Source organism: Procambarus clarkii, chromosome 56, assembly GCF_040958095.1.
Source record: "Procambarus clarkii isolate CNS0578487 chromosome 56, FALCON_Pclarkii_2.0, whole genome shotgun sequence".
NCBI lineage: Eukaryota > Metazoa > Arthropoda > Malacostraca > Decapoda > Cambaridae > Procambarus > Procambarus clarkii.
In genome coordinates this window covers 2,829,826-2,842,740 of record NC_091205.1, presented here as the reverse complement: position 1 = coordinate 2,842,740, position 12,915 = coordinate 2,829,826, and the positions used below count along the sequence as shown (strand labels likewise).

The 12,915-nt window shown below is 46.6% G+C and overlaps 1 protein-coding gene across 1 annotated transcript; it reads left to right on the top strand.

The window, feature by feature from the left end:
* Positions 1 to 1,174: 1,174 nt before the first annotated feature.
* On the top strand, positions 1,175 to 10,963 carry LOC138353052 (acidic proline-rich protein PRP25-like). The gene is made up of 2 exons (XM_069305691.1): positions 1,175 to 1,312; positions 10,436 to 10,963. The coding sequence occupies exons 1-2, from the start codon at positions 1,175 to 1,177 to the stop codon at positions 10,961 to 10,963; spliced, it is 666 nt and encodes a 221-aa protein (XP_069161792.1).
* The last annotated feature ends 1,952 nt before the right edge of the window (positions 10,964 to 12,915 follow it).

Genomic DNA, 12,915 nt, shown 5'->3' with positions numbered 1-12,915 from the left:
AGGTGAGCATAGGTGAGGACTGTGAGGTGAGCATGGGTGAGGACTGTGAGGTGAGCATGGGTGGGGACTGTGAGGTGAGCATGGGTGAGGACTGTGAGGTGAGCATGGGTGAGGACTGTGAGGTGAGCATGGGTGAGGACTGTGAGGTGAGCATGGGTGAGGACTGTGAGGTGAGCATGGGTGGGGACTGTGAGGTGAGCATGGGAGGGGACTGTGAGGTGAGCATGGGTGGGGACTGTGAGGTGAGCATAGGTGAGGACTGTGAGGTGAGCATGGGTGAGGACTGTGAGGTGAGCATGGGTGAGGACTGTGAGGTGAGCATGGGAGAGGACTGTGAGGTGAGCATGGGTGGGGACTGTGAGGTGAGCATGGGTGGGGACTGTGAGGTGAGCATGGGTGAGGACTGTGAGGTGAGCATGGGTGGGGACTGTGAGGTGAGCATGGGTGGGGACTGTGAGGTGAGCATGGGTGGGGACTGTGAGGTGAGCATGGGTGAGGACTGTGAGGTGAGCATGGGTGAGGACTGTGAGGTGAGCATGGGTGGGGACTGTGAGGTGAGCATGGGTGGGGACTGTGAGGAGAGGACTGTGAGGTGAGCATGGGTGAGGACTGTGAGGTGAGCATGGGTGAGGACTGTGAGGTGAGCATGGGTGGGGACTGTGAGGTGAGCATGGGTGAGGACTGTGAGGTGAGCATGGGTGGGGACTGTGAGGTGAGCATGGGTGGGGACTGTGAGGTGAGCATGGGTGAGGACTGTGAGGTGAGCATGGGTGAGGACTGTGAGGTGAGCATGGGTGAGGACTGTGAGGTGAGCATGGGTGAGGACTGTGAGGTGAGCATGGGTGAGGACTGTGAGGTGAGCATGGGTGGGGACTGTGAGGTGAGCATGGGTGAGGACTGTGAGGTGAGCATGGGTGGGGACTGTGAGGTGAGCATGGGTGGGGACTGTGAGGTGAGCATGGGTGAGGACTGTGAGGTGAGCATGGGTGAGGACTGTGAGGTGAGCATGGGTGAGGACTGTGAGGTGAGCATGGGTGAGGACTGTGAGGTGAGCATGGGTGGGGACTGTGAGGTGAGCATGGGAGGGGACTGTGAGGTGAGCATGGGTGGGGACTGTGAGGTGAGCATAGGTGAGGACTGTGAGGTGAGCATGGGTGAGGACTGTGAGGTGAGCATGGGTGAGGACTGTGAGGTGAGCATGGGAGAGGACTGTGAGGTGAGCATGGGTGGGGACTGTGACGTGAGCATGGATGGGGACTGTGAGGTGAGCATGGGTGAGGACTGTGAGGTGAGCATGGGTGAGGACTGTGAGGTGAGCATGGGTGGGGACTGTGAGGTGAGCATGGGTGGGGACTGTGAGGTGAGCATGGGTGAGGACTGTGAGGTGAGCATGGGTGAGGACTGTGAGGTGAGCATGGGTGGGGACTGTGAGGTGAGCATGGGTGGGGACTGTGAGGTGAGCATAGGTGAGGACTGTGAGGTGAGCATGGGTGAGGACTGTGAGGTGAGGACTGTGAGGTGAGCATGGGTGAGGACTGTGAGGTGAGCATGGGTGAGGACTGTGAGGTGAGCATGGGTGGGGACTGTGAGGTGAGCATGGGTGAGGACTGTGAGGTGAGCATGGGTGGGGACTGTGAGGTGAGCATGGGTGGGGACTGTGAGGTGAGCATGGGTGAGGACTGTGAGGTGAGCATGGGTGAGGACTGTGAGGTGAGCATGGGTGAGGACTGTGAGGTGAGCATGGGTGAGGACTGTGAGGTGAGCATGGGTGAGGACTGTGAGGTGAGCATGGGTGGGGACTGTGAGGTGAGCATGGGTGAGGACTGTGAGGTGAGCATGGGTTGGGACTGTGAGGTGAGCATGGGAGAGGACTGTGAGGTGAGCATGGGTGGGGACTGTGAGGTGAGCATGGGAGAGGACTGTGAGGTGAGCATGGGTGGGGACTGTGAGGTGAGCATGGGTGAGGACTGTGAGGTGAGCATGGGTGAGGACTGTGAGGTGAGCATGGGTGAGGACTGTGAGGTGATCATGGGTGGGGACTGTGAGGTGAGCATGGGTGGGGACTGTGAGGTGAGCATGGGCGGGAAACGCCAAGCTATTACGGCTATATAGCACTTGGAAGGGATCTGGATATGGACTAGATAAGGATATAGATATGAGATGGATATGGGCCACTTGGACGGTCGGGGGATTGAACTTTGACCGGCAACAAGCGAGAGCGTCACTACCGTCCAACCCAAGTGGTTGGGAGAGCGAGGGTCACAGCTGTGAAGTGTGCAACGAGGAAAGCTGCGATAAGAGCCCGCGAGAGGATGACAGCTGAGAGGGGAGTAGCTGGGCTAGATAGCTGGGAGGAGAGTAGCTAAGGTAGATAGCTGGCAGGGTAGGAGCTGAGGAAGACAGCTGGGAGGGGAGTTGCTGAAGAAGATAGCTAGGACAAGAGCAGCTGAGGTAGATAGCTGGGGTAGATAGCTTGGAGGGAAGTAGCTGAGGTAGATATCTTGAAGGGGAGTAGATGAGGTAGATATCTGGCAGGGAAGAGGCTGAGGTAGAAAGCTGGGAGGGGAATAGCTGAGGTAGATAGCTGGGAGGAGAGTAGCTGAGGCAGATAGCTGGCAGGGGAGGAGCTGAGGAAGACAGCTGTGAAGGGAGTTGCTGAGGTAGACAACTGAGAGGTGAGTACCTGCGGTAGATAGTTTGGAGGGAAGTAGCTGAGGTAGATAGCTGGGAGGGGAGTAGCTGAGGTAGATAGGTGGTAGGGGTAGCAGCTGACGTAGATAGCTGGGAGGGGACTAGCTGAGGTAGACAGCTGAGAGGGGAGTAGCTGAGGTAGACCACTGTGAGGGGAGTAGCTTAGGTAGAAAGCTGGGAGGGGAGTAAATAAGGCAGATAGCTGAGAGGGGAATAGCTGAGGTAGATAGATTGGAAGGGAGCAGCTGAGGTGGATAGTTGGGATGGGAGCAGCTGAGGTAGATAGTTGGGATGGGAGCAGCTGAGGTAGATAGCTGGAATGGGAGCAGCTGAGGTAGATAGCTTGGAAGGGAGCAGCTGAGGTGGATAGTTGGGATGGGAGTAGCTGAGGTAGACAACTGAGAGGGGAGTAGCTGGGGTAGATAGCTGGGATGGGAGCAGCTGAGGTAGATAGCTGGGATGGGAGCAGCTGAGGTAGGGGGGTTTGTCAGCTGTGAGACGGACCAGTTGAGGTTGTCAGGCAGGGAGACAGGGGACACATTTTTAATGATGAAATTGATATTAGGAAACACTGAATATAAGTGTGAGGTAAGAGAGAGAGGAGCCCAGAACCAGGGACCATAAGGGGAGGAGAATGTTGCAGCGGTGATCCTTTGAGAGAAAACATAATGAAAGTTGTGGTCACATTCAGGACTCTTAAGGAAGAGCAGTACTTAGCAGTGGAGCTGCTTAAAGTGTAGCAAGCCATCTGTGGGGTTGGGATGAAGAGAGCAGCACTCAGCAGTGAGGCTCCTGCAAGAGATAAGTGCTACGCTCTTAGGAGGTCCTACAAGAAATGAAAGTCTGGTCTAGGGGGCTCCTGAAAGAGATTGGAGAACAGTAGCGGGATTCAAGAGAAATACGAGACAGGTTTCTGAGAGATGCGATGCTCAGCCTCCTTCAGAAGAACAGGTGACCTTAACCACATTGATGCTGAAAACAAGAAATCAGCAAAGGGGCTGATTGAAGAACATAAGACCAGAAGAACCTGTTGGAAGTTTATTGGGAGCCAGCTTCTATGTATACTCAACCTCAGTCGCTCATATTTCTGTCTGACCTTCGTTTGAAACAATGCTTTAAGACCGCATCTATTGTGTAACCTGTAAATTTGTTTTATAAATCTCCTTCCTGCATAGTTTCCTAAACAGTTGTCATTAAGGCCTGTTCTGACTGTTAATATGTCCAACTTTCATTAATTTTATCATTTTCAAATGAAATTCATGTTTTATAAATAACTAATATTGTGTTTCTTGAACCCTTTCTTCTACTAGTAAAAACTTCAAATAAGTCTTCCCTTATTCTTTCCCTTTCTACAGACAGTAAATTTAACTTTTTAATTAATTCTGCACAAAGAATGTTATCAATTCTTGGGACTAACTTCTTCATTATTTCCTGTTTACGTTCAAATGACTTCCGTACTATATTGCTTCCGTCCTGCGTACTATAGAATATGTCTATTCAATCGTACGGAGACCAGCACTGTGCAGCAAGATCTAAATATGGCCTATCTAGAATAGGATTTAATAGAAAAATAACATAAGAGGTTTTCATACAGAGAAATCACATCTAATGTGATGTATCAATGAGAAAACCCGTAGGAGCCGTGATGAGGATTCGAACCTGTGCTCTGGGTATTTGCAATCCTTTTCCATGTCGAGGCCTGCTTGTCTAAGGCGTGTGCCCTGGAATATTCAGAGTACAGGTTCGAATCCTCCTCACGGCTCCTACAGAAGTTCACATTAGATGATTTACTGCTAAAGCTTCCAGATTTGACTGCCGGTGTCCGATTTTCCATATTACAAATTTAAATACATTGAAGTAATGTTTTAGATTGCAACTAATTACAATTCACAGGCTATTCCAGTATTATGATTTCGCAGTTTCAGGGTTCGTTAACTCCCATGTGCCGAGTCTCTTCACATTCCCAAGGCTCAAACCATACACTTGTCACCATTTAACTGCACCTGACCCTCTTTCGTCTATTTTAAAAGTCTATACTTATAGAAATCCAGTTATAGCAAGGTAATTGGTTTTTGACAAGCCCAGTTACAAGCTTTTTGATCCAGTTACAGCCCCCGCTCCTTTGTCAGATAAGTCCACTACGGGCTCACTACAGCCCGTGCTACTTGCAACGTTTTGTTCCCAGTAGATAAATCTTAAACAACAACATATAGAAAATTTGAGGCTCATTCAAAATTAACTTCTAGCTCTAATTTTGTATCATTAAGCAAATTTACAAATTTTTTTATTCAATCCTTGGATATATATATATATATATATATATATATATATATATATATATATATATATATATATATATATATATATATATATATATATATATATATATATATATATATATATATATATATATATATATATATATATATATATATATATATATATATATTAGTCCCACTCACTTACTCCACTTACGCTAACCTCTGTTTTTTTAATATCCATACCTTAAACTTTGGATAAACTCTTAGTCCCTCTCTCATCGTGATGGGATTATAAACCGCGTTAAGATTATCAAGGCCATCCTAAAGATCTTACTGATCAACCAACAAGAATACTTTAGTTAATATTTGAACTATACTCTCAGTGTATATACCCTTGATGGGCAACTTCGTTGGGTATATATACCGCAGCACTCATATATGAATAAAATATTTTAATTAATAAATACTGAGATAATAATAAAATGTGTGGATAATATTTATGTAAGGTGAAATAATGTTTTCGGTAATAAATGATTGATTGGTGTCAGAGATACGATAAACAGGTTGCAACATTGGTTACACAGTACAGAGTTAGTGGTCACAATCGAGTGCCTTCAGCTCATTAGAACGTGGGCAAAAAATAATGCAGTGTGTGTGTGTTACCACTCTATTGCCACTGAAAGGCGCTGGAAAAGTAATCTGTTGGCTCTAGGGGTCTATTGTTGTTTAGATTAGTTTAGATCCCTGAACCTTCAAAAAATGAGACGTGGCACCTTGACCCTAGGCACCAAGTGTCTCCGAGGTAATGGGGACAAAATTGCAACGGTAATCCAGCTCTCTGTACTTGGAAATGAAACTTGGCTGATTTCCAGTGGGTGGCAGCACTACCTGGATGTGCAACACTGAAATCTATGTGAGTGTTATACAAGGATGATACAAATGTGTAGTCCCACAGCAACTTCCTAACATCATTTTAGGGCTCACTGTGATGTCAGAGAGACCAATAAGAACATTAGAGTTTCGACGCATCATAGGGCTCTATCTCTGCTGGACAACCAGCAAGGGTATGGCTCCTTTTAATGATTTAATTAACTCCACACTGTCTTGAGTGTCATTTCTCTGTGCTTTGGCAGAGTAGGCTGTGATTGTGGTATCTGTCAGCCACGGCCTCTGCTCATATACGCCAATATTTACTGAGGAGTGTGGCAACAAAGCCATTGCATTTCAAGTGGCCTGTAAAGTGCGTGCCATTTTCTGACCTTGGGGTTGCTAATAGATAGTTACCCACTTGGGGAGCTGCTGCGGCTCAGATGGCAGAAATGTCATTTTGTATTATTGCTGTGTCTAGCTACATTGCAGCTGCTTAGCCTATAATGGGGCCATCCCGACTGGGTTGCTTGTTCGTCTGTCACACACACACACACACACACACACACACACACACACACACACACACACACACACACACACACACACACACACACACACACACACACACACACACACACACACCCGAGGGAATAGCTAACCAGGAACCACTGGAAGAGTTTGAGATTACCAGCGGGGAAGTAAGGAAGTGTTTACTAGAATTGGATGTGACAAAGGCTATAGGCCCAGATGGAATCTCCCCTTGGATACTAAAGGAAGGAGCAGAAGAACTGTGCCTCCCGCTCTCCATAGTGTATAACAAATCACTGGCAACAGGGGAACTGCCAGAAATTTGGAAAGCAGCTAACGTAGTCCCGATATACAAGAAAGGGGATAGACAGGAGGCACTGAATTACAGACCAGTGTCCCTAACCTGCATACCATGCAAGATGATGGAGAAGATTGTGCGAAGAAAGCTAGTGGAGCACCTGGAGCGAAAGAACTTTGTAACACAGCATCAACATGGATTCAGGGATGGCAGGTCCTGCCTCACAGGGTTACTTGAATTCTACGACCAGGCAACAAAAATAAGGCAAGAAAGAGAAGGGTGGGCAGACTGCATATTTTTGGATTGTCAGAAAGCCTTTGACACAGTGCCACACAAGAGTACCGCAGGGGTCAGTCCTTGGACCTATACTGTTTCTAATATATGTAAATGATCTTCCAGAGGGTATAGAATCGTTTCTCTCAATGTTTGCCGATGATGTAAAAATTATGAGGAGGATTGAAACTGAGGACGATAGTAGGAGGCTACAAGATGACCTAGACAGACTGAGTGAATGGTCCAACAAATGGCTGTTGAAGTTCAACCCGAGTAAATGCAAAGTAATGAAACTAGGTGGTGGAAATAGGAGGTCAAACACAGGATACAGAATAGGAGATGAAGTACTTAATGAAACGAACAGAGAGAAAGATCTAGGAGTTGATATCACACCAAACCTGTCTCCTGAAGCCCACATAAAAAGAATAACGTCTGCGGCATATGCGAGGCTGGCTAACATCAGAACAGCGTTCAGGAACCTGTGTAAGGAATCATTCAGAATTTTGTACACCACATATGTAAGACCAATCCTGGAGTATGCGGCCCCAGCATGGAGCCCGTACCTTGTCAAGCACAAGACGAAGCTGGAAAAAGCCCAAAGGTATGCCACTAGACTAGTCCCAGAACTAAGAGGCATGAGTTACGAGGAAAGGCTGCGGGAAATGCACCTTACGACACTGGAAGACAGAAGAGTAAGGGGAGACATGATCACAACCTACAAAATCCTCAGAGGAATCGACCGGGTAAACAAGGATAAACTATTCAACACTGGTGGGACGCGAACAAGGGGACACAGGTGGAAACTGAGTACCCACATGAGCCACAGAGACGTTATAAGGAACTTTTTCAGTGTCAGAGTAGTTAACGGATGGAATGCATTAGGCAGTGATGTGGTGGAGGCTGACTCCATACACAGTTTTAAATGTAGATATGATAGAGCCCAGTAGGCTCAGGAATCTGTACACCAGTTGATTGACAGTTGAGAGGCGGGACCAAAGAGCCAAAGCTCAACCCCCGCAAGCACAAATAGGTGAGTACAAATAGGTGAGTACACACATACACACACACACACTCTCTCTCTCTCTCTCTCTCTCTCTCTCTCTCTCTCTCTCTCTCTCTCTCTCTCTCTCTCTCTCTCTCTCTCTCTCTCTCTCTCTCTCTCTCTCTCTCTCTCTCTCTATCTCTCTCTCTCTCTCTCTCTCTCTCTCTCTCTCTCTCTCTCTCTCTCTCTCTCTCTCTCTCTCTCACTCTCTCTCTCTCTCTCTCTCTCGCTCTCTCTCTCTCTCTCTCACTCTCTCTCTCTCTCTCTCTCTCTCTCTCTCTCTCTCTCTCTCTCTCTCTCTCTCTCTCTCTGTCTCTCTCTCTCTCTCTCTCTCTCTCTCTCTCTCTCTCTCTCTCTCTCTCTCTCTCTCTCTCTCTCTCACTCTCTCTCTCTCTCTCTCTCTCTCTCTCTCTCTCGCTCTCTCTCTCTCTCTCTCTCTCTCTCTCTCTCTCTCTCTCTCTCTCTCTCTCTCTCTCTCTCTCTCTCTCTCTCTCTCTCTCTCTCTCTCTTTCTTTTTTTCTTTCTTTCTTTAAGGATCTCATCTGGTGGGTTTCTCCTCTCATCAAGGCTTCCCCGCCCCCGGCCTCTCTTCATCTTCGGAATCCACTTTACAAGTTCCTCCCCTCAGAAGACACACTGATAGACTTAACTGATAATTGTTCCTAGGCTGGCTTCTTACAATCAGGCTAAAGCTCCAGACATGAAAGTGAACGTGAAATACATCGTTGAATCCTTTATAACAATTTATCATATTGAGAACGACGTATGCAAATCACCTTTACCCCAAGAAAACTAGTTTGGTAATTATGTCACCGAGTGACAAAAAATTCGTCCAAATGTGTGACTAAACTGAGAAGTTGTGAATACATGCATCACTTATCACGAATATGAATATCTGTCCTTTACTATAAACATGTGAAAGCTATCGCAGCAAATGTTTTTAGAAAATCTACATGTTCTAAGGATCCAGTGCCATTAAAAAGCAATTGGATGCATAAAATTTTACTAAACGCAAATTTGATTTATGATGGAGGACTCACTGATTTCGGTTATCGCTGCACGAACATGGAGGCTGTTGTTGTTGTTGTTTTAGATTTAGCTACTCCGAACGAAAGGTCTATGTAGCACGGGCTATAGTGAGCCCGTAAGTCACGGGAGGCTGGTTGTCTCTTGACTCGCGCACCTAAACAGACCATGACACATATGGAGCTTCATTAGTAACGAATATATTATATTCGGGAACATGTAACATTTAAGTTTAAAGTATTGTATTTATAAATAGTAAAAAAAAATAATGTACCCAAGTAATCCTACTTCATTCATGCTCCATTTACACCTTAGGTGATTGGCAGTCGAAATCGTCCCATCGGATAGATAGATATGAATGATTCTAACTTGCAGTTATTGGTCTATGAGCCGATGAACTCTACTAATGCCGAAGACAAAGGCAAGAAACAGGTGTTGGTGATCTCTCCCGTTCCTTGATGGCAGCGGTGGACTGAGTGGCAAAACTCTACCTGCTATGAAAAAATCAGTAGGGAGTTTTTAGCAGCAGAAGGGATAGCAGCCTTGAACCATCGGACCTGAATTAGAACGAATCAGGACGTGATTTTGAACGAATTAGGACGTGATTTAGAACGAATCAGGACGTGATTTAGAACGAATCCGGACGTGATTTAGAACGAATCAGAACGTGATTTAGAACGAATCAGGACGTGATTTAGAACGAATCAGGACGTGATTTTGAACGAATCAGGACGTGATTTAGAACGAATCAGGACGTGATTTAGAACGAATCAGGACGTGATTTAGAACGAATCAGGACGTGATTTAGAACGAATCAGGACGTGATTTAGAACGAATCAGGACGTGATTTAGAACGAATCAGGACGTGATTTAGAACGAATAAGGACGTGATTTAGAACGAATCAGGACGTGATTTAGAACGAATCAGGACGTGATTTAGAACGAATAAGGACGTGATTTAGAACGAATCAGGACGTGATTTAGAACGAATCAGGACGTGATTTAGAACGAATCAGGACGTGATTTAGAACGAATCAGGACGTGATTTAGAACGAATCAGGACGTGATTTAGAACGAATCAGGACGTGATTTAGAACGAATAAGGACATTATTTAGAATGAATCAGGACGTGATTTAGACGTGACATTTCGTGCATATATTTGTTCCCTTAACTGAACACCTCTGGATGATGTGAAAGGAGACGTAGTACTGTCGTCAACGATCGCCAGAAATGCGGTAAAACTGAATGAGATGGCCCGGGAGCTACAGATCGACTGATCTAGCTCGATGGTAGTCAGTATGAGGTGGTGACGTCCCAATACATCAGGTACTCCTCAACTTCACGGAATCAGAATGATTATCACCAGCGGAAGTCCCAAGGATAACTAATATTCTCAGCAAGGACAGATAAACTCATGACTCCACTGTCGCTAAGGACATATTTAGAGCAGTGGGGGCACCCTCTGGCACCCGGTGGCACCCAGCAGCACCCGGTGGCACCCATCGGCACCTAGCAGCACCCGGTGGCACCCAGCGGCACCCGGTGGAACCCAGCAGCACCCGGTGGAACCCAGTGGCACCCGGTGGAACCCAGCGGCACCCGGTGGAACCCAGCGGCACCCGGTGGAACCCAGCGGCACCCGGTGGAACCCAGCGGCACCCGGTGGAACCCAGCGGCACCCGGTGGAATCCAGCGGCACCCGGTGGAACCCAGCGGCACCCGGTGGAACCCAGCGGCCCCCGGTGGAACCCAGCGGCACCCGGTGGAACCCAGCGGCACCCGGTGGAAGCCAGCGGCACCCGGTGGAACCCAGCGGCACCCGGTGGAACCCAGCGGCCCCCGGTGGAACCCAGCGGCACCCGGTGGAACCCAGCGGCACCCGGTGGAACCCAGCGGCACCCGGTGGAACCCAGCGGCCCCCGGTGGAACCCAGCAGCACCCGGTGGAACCCAGCAGCACCCGGCAGCACCTAGCGGCACCCAGCTTTCCTTGAGTCCACTCACCTACAGTAATCACGCAGGGCTGCCAGGGATAATATTTTCATGTTATGATGAGTAAATTTGCCCATTGAGGATAATGCTTGTACATTATTTGTATTTTTGACCTTATATTTTGATGAAATAAAATGGCACGTGATAGGGCTCTGAAGTCATATTCGTTGACGTCTATTAGACGATCATATACCTGAATGACGCAGAAGGAATGCAGACTAATGTTACGTTAGATGACTGCTTGACGTCACAGAGTGTGGTTCTTGACCTGGATACTCTGTTAACAATGATTAATATCATCATCTTTGTGTTTGTCAAAAGCTCTTTTTAACATAATAGAAGCGTTATTAATTGCCAGTAAAAAAGGTACTGAACTGCAAGTTAAGTGCGTATTTAATTACAAACAGAAAGAGGAATTGTTAGTGATAGCCCGACTCTCTCCTCCTTTCTTGATCATTAAACTTAAAGAAGAAACTCGTGTCTCGTGTAACACGAAGTCAGAACTCTCTTTTTACTCTCGTGGGACACTTCATCTTCCCTCATTAACTTCTAAAATCTAATTCCAGTGCAATTCTGAGTTCTCATTAAACATTTACCTGCTTTAACTCGAGCTGTCCTGTTCACTTAATATTTTACCTGTTCACTTTTTCTTTTTCCTTTGCTCTTGAAATATCTTTTAAACTTTTACTTTCAACTAAAAACCTGAATTTTCTGTTCTGTGAAAATTTACTGACGTCCAGCTTCTGAAATCCGAGCGTGAGAGGACTTATCATCTAAAATATGTAGTCAATATTTGGGACAAAACGTTTTTTTTAATTGGTTACTTTGTTTTATAATCAGTTTCATGTTCCTTATAATCAAGTATTCTTGATTTGTTCTATTGTCGAGGAGCAGGAAGGCTGTTAAGAAGATCGAACAACAAATGACATTCCACAATAGTTTCCTATCTCCCAAGTACCCATTTACTGCTGGGTGAACAAAGGCATTCAGTGCAAGGAAACGTTCACAAAGGCTCCTGGCCTGCTGCGGGAACAGAACCCGACACCATAAAGAGGTGAACCAATTTGCAGACGCTGTCATGGCAATTATGAGTCATATTTACTGAGGAAATTGGTTTCAGCCCCAGAGAACCCTGTAGGATGGGAAGCTGCCCTTTCTAGATGTAACAGTCATGGAAAAGAGCGGAGGTTTCCACACTGCAGTCTACACTAAGGAAACGAACATAGGAATGTGCCTAAATGCCAAAAGCGACTGCCCAGATAGGTACAAGTTAACCCAGATAGGTACAAGTGTTGTTAACGCATATGTCGACCGTGCTCTCAGCCACAGCTCAGAATGGAAGCAAGTCGACGAAGAACTCTGTAGGGTAAGGCAGGTCCTAGTCAACAACGGCTTCTCCAATGGTTTCGTCGAAGACATCATAAGAAGGAAAGTGAAACGCCATGCAACCTCTGAAGAGACAACCAACAACACCTATACCCCCTATTAGACTATTTTACAGGAACTTCTTTTCCACAGCTCATAAAACGGTGGAAAGGGTCCTGAAAGATATTGTTAATAGAAACGTTATCCCTACAGACAAAAATCAGAGGATACAACAGACGATTTACTATAAAACCAGAAAAACGGCCAGCCTACTCATGAGAAACTCTCCAGACACAAAACAGAACGCTTTAAAAGAGACTAACGTCGTCTATGCCTTCAAATGCCCTCTTGGGGACTGTAAGCTCCAAAAAACCCAGTATATAGGCAAGACAACAACATCTCTTTCTAGGCGTTTAACGATGCATAAGCAACAGGGCTCCATTAAGGAACATATAATCTCTTCCCACAACCAAACCATCGCCAGAGAAATCCTAGTAAACAACACAGAAATCATCGATAGATACAGCGATAGCAGGCGGCTTGACGTTTGCGAGGCATTACACATCAAG